The sequence below is a fragment of the Barbus barbus genome (genome assembly GCF_936440315.1).
Source record: "Barbus barbus genome assembly, chromosome: 45".
Classification (NCBI taxonomy): domain Eukaryota; kingdom Metazoa; phylum Chordata; class Actinopteri; order Cypriniformes; family Cyprinidae; genus Barbus; species Barbus barbus.
In genome coordinates this window covers 3,833,082-3,851,930 of record NC_136723.1, presented here as the reverse complement: position 1 = coordinate 3,851,930, position 18,849 = coordinate 3,833,082, and the positions used below count along the sequence as shown (strand labels likewise).

Here is an 18,849-nt window from a genome sequence, read left to right as displayed (position 1 = left end):
TGCATTCTGCAGGTCAGATCATTAACTTTTAGAAGTATTTGATGATAAATGTTTGATTTCATATTGAGATCTCTGACATTTGCAGACTATGAGATCCGTGAGGCAATGCTGAAATCTATGGAAATTTAAGCCAAGTTGCTCTCTATTTAATCATATTGCTTTAAAGAAAAAAATAACTGAGCAAATACAAAAACGATCCATGTATTAGATAGTCTTTGTTAAAGAGCATTTAAATCAGAAATGTTAGCATTGCTTGCACTGGAGGCGTCAGTTGTACGAGTCAACAGTGACACTTTGACAGCTCGGGGCATTGGTCGCATACAACAGAGGAAATGGACTGTTTCTCAATCTCAACGAATCTCCATTTGCTGTGACTCATTGGCTCCTAGGTCATGGCTTCATCCCAATTGGCATACTTGTGTACTTCACTGGAAATGACCAAGTAGTATGAAAATACATCACATCTTATCACAGACCACCATGAAGCTTACTGTTAGCATCTTCATTTCAAGTGTGTAAGAAAATAAAAACCTTTGAAATACGTATAATGTCCTGTCAGAATAGTGTTTTCATGGTTTTTCAAACCAGTACATTTTCATTCATTTTACCGACATTTCTTTCAACCCTAAAATAAAATACAATGCAATGCTTAATTCAGAACACTTGTAAGGAAAGTCCCTTCTTATTAGATGTGTGTGTACTTCTAACATGTTTGGTTGGTAAAGTAAATGTTGTAAATTCAAATCAGAGCGTCTTCCGTGTCTGAAATGGATGTATTCTTAAGTCTATAAGGTAACAATAATATAATAAGATAACCTTGTTTGAAATGGGTTTGGCTAAAAGAAAATTTTGGTTTCGTCTATAATACTAGGTACTTATACTATATTGACTGGGTTAAATAGAATTGCATTACTAAAAAGAGACTAAAATACAATTTTCATTGACGAAAACTAGACTAAATGTCATCAGTTTTAGTCGACGAAAACCAGACGAAATAGTCATGGATAATTCTGACTAAAACTAGACTAAAATGTCATCAGTTTTAGTCGACGAAAACTAGACGAAATAGTCATGGATAATTCTGACTAAAACTAGACTAAAATGTCATCAGTTTTAGTCGACGAAAACTAGACGAAAATAGTCATGGATAATTCTGACTAAAACTAGACTAAAATGTCATCAGTTTTAGTCGACGAAAACTAGACGAAAATAGTCATGGATAATTCTGACTAAAACTAGACTAAATGTCATCAGTTTTAGTCGACGAAAACTAGACGAAAATAGTCATGGATAATTCTGACTAAAACTAGACTAAATGTCATCAGTTTTAGTCGACGAAAACTAGACGAAAATAGTCATGGATAATTCTGACTAAAACTAGACTAAATGTCATCAGTTTTAGTCGACGAAAACTAGACGAAAATAGTCATGGATAATTCTGACTAAAACTAGACTAAATGTCATCAGTTTTAGTCGACGAAAACTAGACGAAAATAGTCATGGATAATTCTGACTAAAACTAGACTAAAATGTCATCAGTTTTAGTCGACGAAAACTAGACGAAATAGTCATGGATAATTCTGACTAAAATGTCATCAGTTTTAGTCGACGAAAACTAGACGAAATAGTCATGGATAATTCTGACTAAAACTAGACTAAAATGTCATCAGTTTTAGTCGACGAAAACTAGACGAAATAGTCATGGATAATTCTGACTAAAACTAGACTAAAATGTCATCAGTTTTAGTCGACGAAAACTAGACGAAAATAGTCATGGATAATTCTGACTAAAACTAGACTAAAATGTCATCAGTTTTAGTCGACGAAAACTAGACGAAAATAGTCATGGATAATTCTGACTAAAATGTCATCAGTTTTAGTCGACGAAAACTAGACGAAATAGTCATGGATAATTCTGACTAAAACTAGACTAAAATGTCATCAGTTTTAGCCGACTAAAACTAGACTAGACTAAAAAGAGTATGAACGTAACTAAAACTAATAAAAACTAAAATGACAGCTTCACACAAAGACTAGACTAAAACTAAAATTAAAACAGGCCGCCAAAAACAACACTAGCTGCGCGCGACTTGAATGCGGGCTGAGGTAAAATCAGCAATATTTGCCAACTGTTTAGTTAAACGACAGACATTAATTTTCAGGAATTCAAACTACTACTGGCCTTTTCAAATTTCTTAGATTTTAATGCCGTTATTCGAATCGTCACGTTTAGGCTACATAATGCAGTTTTCAGCAGACATGAGATAAGAGTTCATGTAAATCTGCTTTCTTCCGTGATTTCACGTGTCTAAGAAAATGTTTAAAAATCTATAAAAATCATTCTCAATCTTACTCTAGAACATTGTAAATCTGAAGACTTTTGCTTTTGAGTGCTGTGCATAGGAAAGTGATTTATATTATAGGCCTAATAAAAATATAATTTTCTTCTTAATTCACATGCATTAGCCTATTAAGTTTTTTTATTTATTTATTTGAAAGAAGATTGAATTTATTTGATCAAAAATACAGTAAACCAATAGCCTAATATTATGAAATATTACACTTAAAATAGTGGTTTTCTATTTAGGATGTTTTAAAATGTAATTTATTTCTGTGATCAAAGCATAATTTTCAGCATCATTACTCCAGTCTTTAGTGTCCCTTCAGAAATCATTCTAATGCTGCCTAATTTGCTGCTTCATATCAGTTATTATTTGTGAGCAATTATTAATAATGGTTTTATTATTGGTATAATGATTCTCAGTTAAAGAACATAATTTATTTGAAATATAAGTATTTTGTAATGTGTAAATATCTTTACTGTCACTTAAATCAATTTAATCAAAGTCCCTTTTTGTTTTTTAGTCGCATAGAAGATTTTTTTCCTATTATTGGTATTTTGGCAAAGAATTGTGTATTGCATTAAATTAGCTTCTCTCTGTTCAATCAGTTCTCATTGTAAAGACTTTTATGTACTCCTTGGGGAAAAAAGTAAGCATCAAGCCCTGTTACACACAACATGGGAAGCTGTATTTGTCAGCAGGGAATGTGGCCTGTGTAGGAGTACATGGCCAAGATTTTTACCCTCTGAACTTAGACTCGGCTATAGTGACATCCTCGGTGGATTTCCAATTGTTTCTGTTAAACTTTAGATCTCAGGAAGTCTCTTATATTTTGTCTGTAGCAAAAGAGAAATTGAATGAACTGAAGAGAGGCTCTCGGGTGTTTGATGGCATCTTTAGAGATGGAGGGGGAGGCTTTAGTACCTCCATGCAGATGTTTTCCATTTGAGCTGGGAAACAAATCCTCATTGTTTGGGTCTCACCAGCCCAACAGGCTCAACGTCACTGAGCATTTTTATTACCTGTTTTCACGCTCAACTCATATCCCCAATTTTTTACAGATGTTACGGTCTGTCTGGAAATTAGCTTCCGTGTGAGGGATATTTTGAGATGTTTGGGCCACAGCTTACGTGTCCGTGGTGAGGGATGGCTCTTGCTGCTTGCCTATTCCTGTATGTTACTCTGAGCTCTGGTATGTGTCACATACTTGGTGTGAAATAGATCTGGCTTTAGTTTTCTGTCCAGATGCGAGGGGCATGGAGTGTCGTGCCAGTCTGTAGGACATGTAACCAGTGACGAACGCTCTGCCGGTGTAATTACAGCCCTGCCGTCACATGAGAAATTGCTTGCATAGATTCAGAGTTGACGTTGTTGTGATGCACATTAAAAAAACATCTGCATTTATAAAGGACAGAACCATTATGTTTAAATTGCATACAGCACAATAAATTTTGATATGCTTTGTGATGCATTTTAAATTATCAAAAGGCCCAAAAATCTGGAATATATATATATATATATATATATAATTTGAATATATAAAAATATAAAATATAGGGAAAAGCAACATTTGTGATCAGTTTTAACATAAGATATAATTTTCTGAAATAAAACAAAATGAAGATTTGAAGTTGATGATATGTTCACTTCATAAAAGCACAAATGAAATATGTGTATGCCATATGGCATAAAAATTGTCCAAACTGAAAAGACAAATAACATCCCATTCAGAAAAAGGCGGCTGTGTATAATCTGGTTTAAGCAGAAGTGTGTTTGTTTTACAGCTAAGCCTTATATTTATAGTCTTAGCTGATATAATTTCATTTGGAATTAAAAAATAATTATTCCAATGTACCAGAGTTTATATTTCAGGTGCCAGAATGATAATCATCCTACAAAGTGTATATTTTACAGATTATTGTGGTGACTTTCTTGGCCCAGATGAATGAAGTTAGACAGACACATCGTGAGCTCTTCCAGTTGGCATGACTGTTCACAATGGGCCATAAGATCTGATGCCAAAACAATCTCTCTGCTTCTGCATTGTATTTTCTGTGTTCTCCTGCGAGCTGTTCATGTGTTATTTCAACAGGATGTCATTAGTATTCGTCAACTCCATAATCAAACCACATTCATATACAAACACACATACATATACAGTAATAAGTAAATGAGAGAGGCACATTAATGTTTCACTTACAGTATACTTGTTAGGGAACTGTCGTGTGTGTGTCATGTGTTCCTGCCTCTTGTGCCCTTATTTGGTTTGTTTCCTGTCCTTGTCATATGTAATCATCAGTTAATTCTTGTCTAGCCGTGTTCGTCTCGTTATCTATGATTTACCTGTGTATATTAGTCCTGTCTGTTCAGTTAAACTTCGTCTGGTCTACTCGTTAATCCCGGTGTGTGATGTCCTTGTCTTGCCATGTCTTGATGTTCAGTAAAGTATGTTATTTGAGTTTCTATCCTCGTCTGCGTGTTCCTGGTTCCTCCCTCGTGTGTGCACCGTGACAGAAGACCAGACCAAAACAGTAAGCGGCGCCCCTTCACCTCGTTTTGTTTTCAGTTTTTGAAAAGTCTTTTGTTTGTTCCTGTTTTGTCTGTCTCTCGCGGCATGGAAGTCGCCACTCGACATCCCGCCTTAGCCCACTGCAAGTCGGCGTGGGAGTTCGGCAGGATTACCGCAAGTGCCGCGAGTCCGCTGGCCGCGATCCCTCCAGCCTGCCGATCGCGGGAGAAGTTCGCCGTTGTCCGCGGCTCAACCAAGCCCGCCGATCGCGGGAGATGTTCCGCCGCCGTCCGCGGCTCCCAACCTCGCCGCTCACACCGAGCCCGCCGTTCGCGGGAGTTCACGCCGCCGTCCGCGGCACACCGAGCCCGCCGTTCGCGGGAGATCACGCCGCTACCTGCGGTTCACCCAAGTCCGCCGTCCGTGGGGAAAGCCAACCCACCGTCGGCGGCTTCACCGAGCCCACCGTTCGCGGGAGATCACGCCGCCGTCCGTGGGGAAAGCCCACCCACCGTCCGCGGCTCCCCTGTTCACGCCGCCGTCCGCGGCTCCCCTGTGCACGCCGCCGATCCGCCTCTGACTCAATGCCCGCCGGCCAGCCTCTGACTCAAGGCCCACTGGATTGCCGCTGACTCAAGCCCGCCGGATTGCCGCTGACTCATGCCCATCGGCCGCCATGACCCTCTCCGTGGATGAAGTCCACACGTCACGGCCAGGAGTGCCGTATGTATGTCTCGTTGTGCCCACAGGAACATTTTAACTTACCATGTCATGTCTTGTCCATGGAGACTCGTCTGGGGCAGGCGGCTCCTTGAGTTGTGGCCATGGAGGCCAGTCGCAGCCGCTTGCCCCCCCTGTCGCAGAAGTGGAGGAGGTCGCTGAGGGACCCTGTGAGGGCCCCTGACTCCTCGTCATGCCCAGAGGAAGCCTCAGCTTCCTAGCCAGCCCAGGAGGGCTTCTGGTTCCTGTGGGATGTCCTGTCCTGTTTGTCTGACCCTGGAGGGTTTCTGTCGTGTCTTGTCGTGTTTTGTCTGTCTAGCCCCGGAGGGCTCCTGATACCCCCTGGATTCCCCATGGAAATTTTGGGGGGGGGGGGGGGGGGGGGTAGTAGAGCTCTGGGTGGAGTGGGTGGGCCGAAGAAGGATGCCATGGCCACAGTTACCACCTGCCATGGCCTCCTGAGCTCCCTGCTCTGCCATGGGTCCTGTCTGTCTGTTCCGCTCTGGAGGTCCCCGTCCTGTGGTCCGTGTCTGTCCTGAGAGGCCTCCAGAGCGCCCACCCCCCCTCCCCGATGGAACTGTTAAGGCTCGGGACGAGCCTTTCGGGAGGGGGGAGTTATGTTAGGGAACTGTCGTGTGTGTGTCATGTGTTCCTGCCTCTTGTGCCCTTATTTGGTTTGTTTCCTGTCCTTGTTAAATGTAATCAGTTAATTCTTGTCTAGCCGTGTTCGTCTCGTTATCTATGATTTACCTGTGTATATTAGTCCTGTCTGTTCAGTTAAACTTCGTCTGGTCTACTCGTTAATCCCGGTGTGTGATGTCCTTGTCTGCCTTGCCTTGTCCTGCCATGTCTTGATGTTCAGTAAAGTATGTTATTTGAGTTTCTATCCTCGTCTGCGTGTTCCTGGTTCCTCCCTCGTGTGTGCACCGTGACAATACTTGATTTGATACTATTAAAAGATAATTACTTTTATCATCCTCATTTAAATTTCTTTATTGATGAATTTGCTAAGAAAAGGTCTTTCTCAGACAAAGTTTGTCCATCATGCACTTATAAATGATGGCTCTTTTGCTGGAAGTTTCAGGTCTGACTAGTCATGAGAGGATTTGTAAAGATTTTAAATGAAAGAGCGAATCGTTTTTCTCTGGAGTAGAAGGTAATCAGATCCTTCCTCGTGTTTTATCTTTCTCAACATGTCAAAATCAGGGATTGTGTTTCAGTTTCAGTGCTCAGCTTTTAAAAGAAGACATAAAAACGATTAACAGTTATCTTTCATGTGAAATCCAGTGGCATTATTCACTGCCGGATATGTAAGGGTCCATTTCTAGAGGCACGTTTGTTCACATCTGGATAACATATCAGTTTTAACATATTAACACACACTCAAGAACCTCAGTAACCTACATATTTGGCTCAGTTTCCCTCTATGGGCTTTTCTGCTCATGTAAAGTGAGTAAGAATTAGATCGCCTGCATAGACGGGCTGTAAAGACTTGAGTTTAGGGTTATGATGTGATATGATTATATTATATACAGTGTTGCAAAGTTGTGGACAAACGTTTCTAAATGTGTTGTTCCAGTGGGTCATATTTTCAACAAAGGTTTCACTTTTTCTGAAGAAAATGTGAATGGTACTTATGTTTAACAGACTAAACAATTATTTCTGCCCCTGTGCAGCTATGAATTGGAAATTGATGACTTCCTGTTTTTAGTCTGTTGTTGTTAGAAATGAAGCAGCTGCTTAAGTGTTTAGCTATGAATAGCCGAAAGGCTAATAGTTATGCTTGCCCTAACAAATATCACAAATAAAGCTCAAACAATAAAAAGATTTAGGATAAAAACCCTGAAAATACTTGAAAAAATATTTGTCAAACAAGCTTCTATTAAAATCAGTTTAAACTCATTGCATGCACTACTAAGCTTGGGTGAAATAAGTATCTGGGTTTTGACTTTGTTTTCAGACTTGCTTAATTAGTTTGACCAATAGCATGCAGGCATTGTGCGTAACTGACCAATCGTGGCATGAGGAGGTGGGATCTACAGAGAACGATCAAAACAATGCAAATATGCATACAAATAATGTATGAGGAATGCAGAGAGCATTTCAATAGGAAAACGAAGCCAAAAGCTGGACATTTTAGGAAATGTAGAAATCCCAGCCATTAAAAGTGGTCGCTAACCTGAAATGATTTGTCTCATTGTCACACAAAATGTTTATCATTAAAAATCTTTCAAAAGTTCAAAAGTTCAAACAAATTCTATAATTTTTTCAGGAAAAACGGAAAAGACAAGCCGAGATAGAGGACAAAAGAAGACAACTCGATGAACTTGTTCTACAACTTCAACATTTCAAGGTAAAAAAAAAACTCTTTAAACATCTCTGAAAGTTTGACCATGCACCATTACAGCAGACTGATCATTCAAATGTCAGCTTTCAATATGTTTTCCTACATTTACATATCAATGAATTGTGTTCTCCAAAGACATCTTATAGGGTAATTTCACACAAAAGCTTTAATGTGGACCATTGACCATATTTGAAATGGGAAATGAAGCTTCAGTTGATGCCATAACATTTGCATCTTTGTATTGCTCTGGGTAGTATAACATATTTCTCATTACTCTTAACTCAGAAAAAGTTATCTTTGGAGAGCAGCGTGGATTCATTGCATCTCTTGCAGCAGACAAATGCAAATGTCAGTCAGTGTGTGTTTTGAAGGTACAGTAAATCCATAGAGAATCTTCACTCCTGAATCACTGTCTAGCATTGCTGTCTGCACTGATGACGCACACATACTAGTTGGACCTAAATAATACAATGGGTAAGGGTAGGACGGTGGAATCAAATTTGGATTTAGAAATTACTTGAGAAGTAATCTTTGAATTTTTGTCCTGATGATAATCTTTTTATTCCTCACGAGTCTGTGTCAGGGGAACATGTCTGAATCAGCTCTAGCAACACAAGAGTGTGTTATCAGATAGCCAGGGGTTTGCCTCATTTACGCAGAATTACTCTGTGGTGTTATCACCTGAATTTCATGGCAGTTAGTTTATACAAAAAACACAGCCTTTGGTTTAAAGTCACTCATGAAAGAGATTTTGTCTAGGCCACGGGAGAGAAGGACTTGAGGGAAAAGAAACACTTATTCTCAATGACTGCAAAAGATTTGATAACGCTGTAGTACTGTGAGACTTTTGTAAAGACCGCCGAGAGACTAAAAGATAAGCGATCGCTTTCAGCACTTATGTTTGCTATAGCTAATCATATGCGCAAATTCTGGCCGATCTTAGTGTGAATGTGTACCGTAATGGAAAGGAAGTGAATGTTTTTCGAAGGGCTGAATTCTAAGTGAGGATTTGACTTAGCGGCATATCCAGGAAAAGAGATGTTTGTTTAGTAGTGGGTGTAATCGGCTTCTGAGGCAAGTTCTCATCGGAAAGTACAGCTGCAATGCCTGTGACGTGCATCTAGATTTTGTGAGTACCAACAGAAAGATTTGTATTTGTATCACTTTATTTTCTCATAAAGGGATGAAATACGATGTGAAATTCTAAAGTCCAAACATAAAAAACTGTGTATGCTGCTCAGATACTAAACAAAACTCAATAATTTTAAGTAGTTGATATTTTCTCCATCATTTTACATTTGATTATATCATTTGCAGTGTTTAATTGGATTGTGACTGTTTCCTGTTAACATACACAGTCTTGCTCAAAATGAGACTTTGTGCCTCCTAGAAGAGGCTTATTTTGCAATAATGACTGGCTGACCATACATGATCACACTACATGACTGCATCACCGAATAAATGAAACTGACAGAGCTATGTATGGAACAGTTTAGCGTATAATGCTATTATATATTTGATGGCAGAATGCCAAAATTGGCCAATTACAATCAAGTATCCCAGAGAGCCAAGCAGTAAAATGTAAAACAGCAGAATGTAATGAAATTATCAAGATATGAAAATCTGAAAATGTTTCATGAATGTGCATTTAAAACAGTCTTCAAAACACTGTCTAGAGTCTTGTGAGGCCAGACATGTGGGTAGTCTTGTAATCCAAGATGGTCCTTTCTCCCGCATACCTTCAGCAGCTTGTGAAACCGTCCTGAGTTCCTGCAGTTGACCTTTGTGGAGGTGATGACTAGGCGTAAGGGGTCTTGAGAGACCTCATAGCTCACATAGCTCATGCAGAGTCAGTTCCGCCACAGCTGGTGACTTCCTTAACAGCTGTTCATGTTGGACAGGTTATAAATGTATTCAAGTTTACATGAGAATATGGCAACATGTGACATTTATATTCTGAACTTAAATGTCAAACAATGCACATATAAAGGTTGTTCTGTGGTAAACCACAATCCACGTAATAACGAGCTGACTAAAGTATAAACTATGTCCAGTTTTAGGTTCAGCTGGTACATTTAGGCTACATTCACCCAGCAGCAGAGTACTTTGGAGCGTTAAATACAGTTTACGGTGAAAAATGGATTGACAGCCGCATTCTGTAATTGAACTGATATAACATTTTTGAGCATTGTGTTTTTTTTCACGTGAGGTTTTGCAAACTCACAGAAATGGAGATTTTAGATCCAGTTGTCTTCCACAGAGCTTTATCCACCAGTTTCGTGGTCTAAATGTAGCAGTTTACACTGCTAAAAATGCTTAAACCATAGATGGTTTGCTGGTCTTAAATGATTTACTTTGGTTTAGCAGGTCTCATAGCCTCACAAGCATATCCGAACCCCTTTAAACTACCCAGGCTCACTGGAAATATGTGCCTCTACCTACGTTTCTGTGGGGGAAAAAAGTACCTATACGTATGAATAGCTGCAGTTTCTAGTTTAAATGAAAACTAGATGCAGTAAAAAAAAAAATTCACACAATTTCTTGATCATTATTATGTTATGACTTCAAAACTATTTTAAGATACTGCGAGATTTGAAAACGGATAGTTTTTAACATTAGCACCACATATACAGCTTCATGTGTATGGGTTTTCTGACAAAGTAGGTTTGCTCGGTAGCTCACGCGATACAGCATTGCACAAATACCGTAAAACTATGGTTCAACAAAACAGCTTAAGCCTGCGTAGAAGGAAGTTAAAATAGCACAGTTGAGAATGAGAGAATGAGCTTTATTGCCAGGTATGTTTACACATACGAGGAATTTGTTACAGTGACAGAAGCTCCACAGTGGGACAGAATGACAGCGACAGGACACAGATAATAAGAGAATAATATACAAATATACAAAATAGACAATGTACAAAATAGCAAAAACACAATATATAATATAGACAATTATGTATGTACAGGTATGATATGTGCAAATATGAAATGTAAATAAGAATGTGTGTTAAATAATTTATAATAGTGTTTTACATTTATTGTCAAGTGTTCATGAGACGGATTGCCTGAGGGAAGAAACTGTTCCTGTGTCTGGTCATTCTGGTGCTCAGAGCTCTGTAGCGTCGACCAGACGGTAACAGTTCAAAGAGGTTGTGTGCTGGATGTGAGGGGTCCAGAGTGATTTTACCAGCCCTTTTGCTCACTCTGGATAAGTACAGTTCTTGGAGACTGGGGAGGGTTGTACCAATGATTCGCTCAGCAGTCCGGACTACCCTCCGTAGTCTTCTGAGGTCAGATTTGGTAGCTGAGCTAAACAAGACAGTTATTGAAGTGCAGAGGATGGATTCAATGATGGCAGAGTAGAACTGTTTCAGCAGCTCCTGTGGCAGATTGAACTTCCTCAGCTGGCGAAGAAAGTACAACCTCTGCTGGGCCTTTTTCACAATGGAGTCAATGTGATTGTCCCACTTCAGTTCCTGGGAGATGGTGGTGCCCAGGAATCTGAATGACTCCACTGCAGTCACAGTGCTGTTCATGATGGTGAGTGGGGGGAGTGCAGGGGGGTTTCTGCTGAAGTCCACGATCATCTCCACTGTTTTGAGCATGTTAAGCTCCAGGTTGTTAAGACTGCACCAGACAGCCAGCTCCTTAACCTCCTGTCTGTAAGCTGACTTGTCACCGTCCTGGATGAGGCCGATGACTGTGGTGTCATCTGCAAACTTCAGGAGCTTGACAGATGGGTCTTTAGATGTGCAGTCATTCATGTAGAGGGAGAAGAGCAGTGGGAAGAGAACACAGCCCTGAGGAGCTCCAGTGCTGATGGTGCGGGTGCTGGATGAGAATTTTCCAAGCTTTACTAGCTGCTGCCTATCTGTCAGGAAGCTGTTGATCCACTGGCAGACGGAGGTGGGGATGGATAGCTGAGTTAATTTGGGCTTGTTCAAATGCATTTTTGAACAAGTATTGAACGTGTTTGAGTGCCACTCACTGGACATTTCCATTTGAAACTGCCGCGAAAATGTGCAATACAGCACGTAATATCGGTGTTGCAGAAATGTCGCCATATTTTCAATGAGCCCGGGTTGCCTTTAAAACTAGCTTTGTCAGACTTGGAGACAAGGCAGCTAATGCTTTAAATGCATGCAAAAAAAAACATGTGATGCTGTTGCTGGTTAGTTAAGAATTGATGGATGAACTCCCATCTCACTTGGGCTCGTTCAGTGGATTATGTTGTTTCAACTATAATAAAATGTTCTGTTGTTTTGGATGCCAATGAATCAATTTAGTCACAGAATGAAATGTCTAACTATCTTGAGCTTGTTTTCACCCTCCAGGCATTTAACCAAAAATCCATCAACTTTAGGATAATTGAACCGCAAGTGCTAAAATGCTAACTCATTCCCAGATTTTAGGACTCATTTCTTCAGCACTCTATTGTCACTCTGGTTACAGGCATTATTCACAGCTGTCATGAGAACAGAAAAGCTGCTTGTCTCTTGAAAACTGTATTATGTGCATGATTACTCAAGAGTCACACCTCTTGCAGTACTAATACTTTTGTCAATCCCAAACACCTGTGTGAAGAACACCTAAAAAAATAACATCTGATTTAGATTAATGACTTGACCATAGAAAATGTTTCTGTCTTACAGTCTAAAGCCATGAGGGACAGATGGCTTCTGCAGGGGACACCAGCGGTGCCACAAGAAGAAGAGGAAAGTCGGAGGAAACAGGTCGAGCAAGATGAACTTCATGTCAAGACACTAGAAGATGCCATTCACAGGTACAGTAATGTCTTTCTGATTAAAAATAACACAGTGTTTACTGAATACTTTCCACTGTTCTCATCTTAGAAAATAAAGGATGTTTTGGGGGTTATATGTTTATTTCCTGCAAAAGCATCCATTAAGCAACCACTGTCCCAAACACTGGAGTAATTTCCTCCAGACTTCAGTGGGTTCTGTATTTCTGCTCAGCTTTGCTTTTAATTATGAGAACTTCAAAGCTGCTCCCTTCAAGCTCATCTGGTAGATGTATTTGAACCTCTTCAGATGCCATTTTAAGGTTCCTCATATGGGATTCATTGCCAAACCAATGTGGGTTTCGGTCCATTGCTCTGCAGCAGGATATTTTGACAATCACACAGCACTCTTGCTTCAAAAATAAGATGTTGTGACTAGAAAACCACCTAAATCATGCGAGGAGCGGTACACATGATACTAACCATGGCTGTAGTGTAGGCTAATAACTTATATGCTCGAAGGTAATCACTAGCAACATTGAAACACACTGAGAATTTGATATACAGTCTGATAGAAAGGTATGCATAAACAAATAATGGATGCACATAATCATAAAGGAGACTAACTTGTGAAGTTTGACGGAACATTGATATTGGCTTGAGAAAGCCTGTCCAGAAAGTTTGAAATAGATTTAATATCTCAAAGTGTTAAGATAGATAGATTAATGTTTTTTGCATGTTACAAGTTTGCTTTTAGTATGATCGAACATAAAACCAAATCATGCAAGGAGTGCTACATGTGATACTAACCATGGCTGCTTTGTATTATAATCAACTGAATCTAATCAAAATCAGAATCTATAAAAAGAAGGCAGGTTATGCATAAACAAGAAACAGATGCACATAAGCATATACTAATAAAATAGCTTTCAATGGGTGTACATTAATTGCACATTCTTTTCCATTAACTTGGTACAGAAGTTCCCATGGCTAAGGCCCAGATCCCCACTGGAACAGTCAATAATAATAAGTGTCGGAACATTGGAATATTCCAATATAACTACTGTGAAAATTGATATTCTTGGAAACCAAGTTGGTTTAATGTATTATTTCAGTTATTAGGTTGTTTTTTTGGATAAGGCCTGGTGGGTCTTTTGATTTCTCTCATAATCTGTTTAAAGGCTAAAGTTGAATGTCTCAAGGCCTCTGATTCTTTGATGAAACCAGCAAGAGCAAGTCTTGCCCAAAGAGACTGGTCATCTCAAGAGCTTGAAATGCTATTTGGAGGACTAACTGTATTTGAAGCAATCAATTGTTATTCAGTTGATTCAAGTGAGTTGTGTGGGAGTGTTTGGAAGATGTTTGGATTTTGAAAACTCATATTACTTAAGTTATGTGCTACCTTTTGGTCCTCAGAAATGATTATGTAATCAGTTGTGATTGAAGTGGATGATGCTCTTGTGATCTGTTGGACAGAAATAAGTGGATGCTCTGAATTACATCATCGAGTTGATTGCTAATTTACTCTTCCATGATGTCATCCATGAAACGTCCAATTCATTGTTTAGATTTTATTAAATCTGATTTTACCAGAATCTTCACTGTCAGTGGTGACCCAACAGGTAATTTTTCAGTCTAGACTTGAAGTAATAAAAGCATATTTGAGTTACACTCATTGTCAGGAGGGTTATTTTAAGATACCAAAAGAAATGTTTACCTCCTGTAGGTTTTCTCTCCCAGGTTTTAAATCATTTAAAGTCAGCACAATTTGCATTTACTCTCACTTATGGTTATTTTAAAAAAGCAAACGTCCTTGGGCTGTGAGCTCCCATCTGTCATTGGAAGGGTAATGTATAGTCAAATGGACAGGGCGACTGTTCAGGTCATTGTGCGGCTGTGCTGGTTGTGTGTGGCAGGTGATATTTCCTGGGCTGCTGGGTGGGGGTGACGGGGCAGGGGAGGCTCACACAGAAATCTCTCTGTCTGGACGCTGGGAGGAATGAAGCAATAGAAACGCCTCCGTGGCAGGAGTATGCAGACCGAGGGAGTGGCTGCTGGCTATTTCTGTACCCTGCAGAAGAGATCCTCCAAAATAAATGGGCACTGAAAACTATTTTTTCCAGAGTTGATAAAAAAAGAATGAAGTCTTCAACTTTCTGTATATGTTACTAAATAAATAGTTAATACCGTAGTTATATTGTTAAGAAATAGTTAATCAAAAAATGAAAAGTTTCTGAAGATTTACTGACCTTCAGGCCATCCAAGATTTAGATAAATTTGTTTCTTCATCAGATTTGGAGAAATATAGCATTACATGCTATATTTCATTACACTGCATTACACTGCAGAGTGGATCCTCTGCAGTGAATGGGTGCCGTCAGAATGAGAGTCCAAACATCTGATAAAAACATCACAATAATCCACACCGCTCCAGTCCAACATTTAATGTCTTGTGAAATGAAAATCTGCCTGTTTGTAAGAAGTAAATACATTACTTAAGACATTTGTACTTGAAACTGTCACTTCTTGCCAAAATATGAGTCTATAATCCATAATAACACTTAAAAAGTCCATATCCTGTTGTCTTTCACATAAAAATCCACCCACATAGTTTTTTAGAGCTGTTTTGGACTGTTTTGGCTTGTAAACTATGCTTGATTAATGCATATTTCTCTCCTGATTGGCTTCCTCACTTCCTCACAAAAGAAAAAGAAGCAACAGTTTAAAGCTAAAAAGTCTAAAATAAGAGGATTGTGGGTGGGAATGTGTTTTTAGACTGCATTTGCACAAGTTTGACTGTCAGCAGACCAAACAGCATTATTCACAGATGGCTATAATTTAGAAATATGCAAATATTGTCTTAAACAAATCAGCCTAACTGATACATTGCTATATCACACTGAAAATGCAAAGCATGGGGTTGTGCCTGCCTGCTTGCTTAAAGAATATTTAAAAAATTAAAAACAGAAAAATAATGGCAAAGCATTGAAACTAAGCTTACGGTAAATGGTTTTGGCTGTAGCGCTGGTGGTTTTAATTATAGCCTGGGCTGAACAGCAGTGCATCTCTTGCGAGGACAGGCTTCTCCTAAAAACTTATCATTACAGAAGAAGTCCCAGCCACTGAGTCTAAAGTAAAGCTCTAACTACCAGGCTTTCCAGGAAAAATGTGGCATTGACACTAACTCACTCATAAAGCACCTCCCCGACACATCTGCACGCGCACTGTTTATACAACTGTGTGATATGAGCTCCTAATATGGTGAAAAGAAAGTGTAAGGTCGCTCCTCTTGCACTGGAAGAAAGAGAGACATTACATCAAGGTTACAGATAAGACTGACTGGTATTACTATACCGAGGCCTCATGAGCTACTGAATTTCTTCCTCTGTTTGGACTGAATCAGTCAGCATGGAATATATTTCAGGAAGTCTTTGGGCCAGTGTGTTATTATGGTTATTATTGAGATATTATTATAGTTTTTATTAAAAATGTATTTTAATATTTACATTTAATTTAAATTTAAGTTAAAGTTTTAGTTGTTTTTTTGTTTGTTTTTTGTCATTTCTATTTTATTTAATTTTAGTATTTTAGTTATCATTTATTTTATTTCAAGTAAATTTTTTACATTTTAGTTAACTACAATTTTTTTTATGTATGTGTGTGTGTGTGTGTGTGTGTGTGTGTGTGTGTGTGTGTGTGTGTTTCGGTTTAGATCAGTACTATCCATCGTGTGTTGTTTCATTTTAGCCACTGTTACCTGGAGCACTTTCATTTTCTTCAGTATTTAGCAAGAGAATATTGAAGTAAATTTATGCAATATTTTTCTTTCAACAAAGTCACACATGGATTCATTTTGCCATAATGAGTGTTGCCTTAGAAACAAGTCATTTCTGAGTCTGAGGACACCTCAGAGTTGAATCTCCATGTTGTCGTCTCATAATTACAGTAGCGACAAAGATGCGATATGAAAACTGGAGAAGTCCTAGCGATTTCCCTCACAGACATTCAGATGTGGCATCTGTTTAACTGGACAGGAAGCAATCAATCAATTTCTGTGTTGTCAGGAGTTGGGGGGGGGGGGGGGGGGCTCTACTGCTGATGAACTCTGGCTGAGAACAGGAACATCACTGCCATGAAGTGATGACCTCACACCAATTTCATAACGATTCTAGTCAAGGTTTAGTAAACATGCAAAGATTTTGGAATGACTGCAAATGTGTGAATATCACAAAAAAAAAAAAAAACAGCTCCTATATTTCAGGGCCGTATTTCAACCCAAAACCAGAAGAAATTATATTATGCATGGGACAAAATTAAGCCGGTTTTAAGACATTATTTTTAATAACACATAATAACTGTAGCACATTCTCATTTATTATATGTGACCCTGTACCACAAAACCAGTCATAAGGGTAAATTTCCTGAAATTGAAGTTTATACATCATCTGAAATCTGAATAAATAATCTTTCCATTGATGTATGGTTTGTTTGGACAATATTTGGCTGAGATTCAACTATTTGAAAATCTGGAATCTGAGGGTGCAAAAAAAAAATCTTAATAATAATATAGTAATAAAAATCCAATAAGAATCACTATTGAGAATAGTGGGAATAACCAAAAGGAGAAAGTGATGCACACAGTCAGGAAGCGTGAGAAATAATGCAGGAAGTCAGCGGTGGGTATGAGCTAATCCAGACGCAGCACAAGATGTGCATGATGTCTTGACCTCTGACTGAGCTTTGGAAAAAGAAAAAAGGGGAAAGTCTGCTTTTAAATGAGTCATGGTCAACACCCATCACAGCTTACAGGCATGGAATAAAGTGACTGGCACCTCTCTGTGATGGAAAAAAAGCTCTACTTACTGAAAAAATAACACTGAAATATTAAATAACTGATAAATCTGCTTGATAATAATTTGGTCCAATCGAACTTTTCACACTATACTGAACAAACTCTTGTTTTAGTTATTTGCACATTGAAGTCCTGCCTTAGCAGTTATTAAAGAAAACATATAGCTAGTGAAATGGTCTTGTGCGTACAATCACAACCTTGTGTGCTCACACAATTATAGCTCACAGAAATGCTCTATTCATGGTTGTGGATGTTGATGTTACTGTTGGACTGATTTCCTGTTTCATTTTTTTCCTAAATTGACATAATAAAAGTCATTGTGACACTTTCGTGTGAGCTGTGTCTGTTCTGTCAGAGAACTTCATACCAAAATATATACATCCAGAAAAATCCAACGTGATGTTTTATAGGAAAACACAGTTGGTGAATATATTTTAAGCGTGACATATTCACCAGAGGATAACGGAGACAAGTTTAGTTTTCACATGGAGAAGTTGTTCCATCTCAGTAAAGGTTTTGAGTCAAAATTCCAATTGCAGGAAAGTTTTCTCAGTGGTTTGTGGTTTCAAACACATTGTAAATCGTTTTTTCTCCAAACTTATATTTAAAATTAAAATCATTATAATTTGTAATACTTTTTAAAGAGTAAACTTTGCAATGAATGTAAATTTTAACATGTAAGGGTTAATGTGAGGTTGGGGCAAGTTATTTATGTTTACGTTGTCATTTTATTAATTACAGTTGATTAATTGCGGTAATTTACTGTAATTATCTAATCAGTTTCTTTAAACTATACAATGGGACTTTTGTTTTTGTCTCTCTCTCTCTCTTTACTTGTTAAATGTGCATTAAAGCTATTAAGTAGCCTTAAATTATGTCTTATATAACATCTATTATGGCTTTGTTCCTTTAATATATCATAATTCTTTCAACGTTATATGAAACTTCAATATGTGTTGAATGGACTGTCATAAATCTTTTGGTTACACTTTATTGTAAGGTGTCCTTGTTACAGTGTAATTATACATTTAAGTTCCGAGTAATACTAATTTACTACATGTACTTACTATATGGTTAGGGCTAGGTTTTGGCTTTGGGTTAGTTGCATGTAACTCTGCATAATGTATTGTTATTAGTAAGTACATATGTAACAAGGATACCTTAAAATAAAGTGTTTCCAAACTTTTTTTTTGCCTGCCCAATAATGATGTAAACTCTTAAATAAAAGACTTGAATGTGCCTAAACAGAAAGTACATTTCAAAAATCAGCTGTAAACCCTACAAAATATTCACTAGAATAAAACGTATTCGAGCTAACCCAACCAGCTTCAGCAGA

General features: G+C 38.4%; 1 protein-coding gene across 7 annotated transcripts in view; it reads left to right on the top strand.

The window, feature by feature from the left end:
• Positions 1-18,849, top strand: part of LOC306864182 (PALM2-AKAP2 fusion protein-like) — a 97,282-nt gene that overhangs the window by 10,190 nt on the left and 68,243 nt on the right. For all 7 annotated transcript variants that reach the window (XM_079407954.1, XM_079407955.1, XM_079407958.1 and 4 more), the window contains exons 2-3: positions 7,844-7,924; positions 12,573-12,703. In XM_079407954.1, the coding sequence (XP_079264080.1) occupies positions 7,844-7,924; positions 12,573-12,703 (212 nt within the window). The remainder of the gene's footprint in view (positions 1-7,843; positions 7,925-12,572; positions 12,704-18,849) is intronic.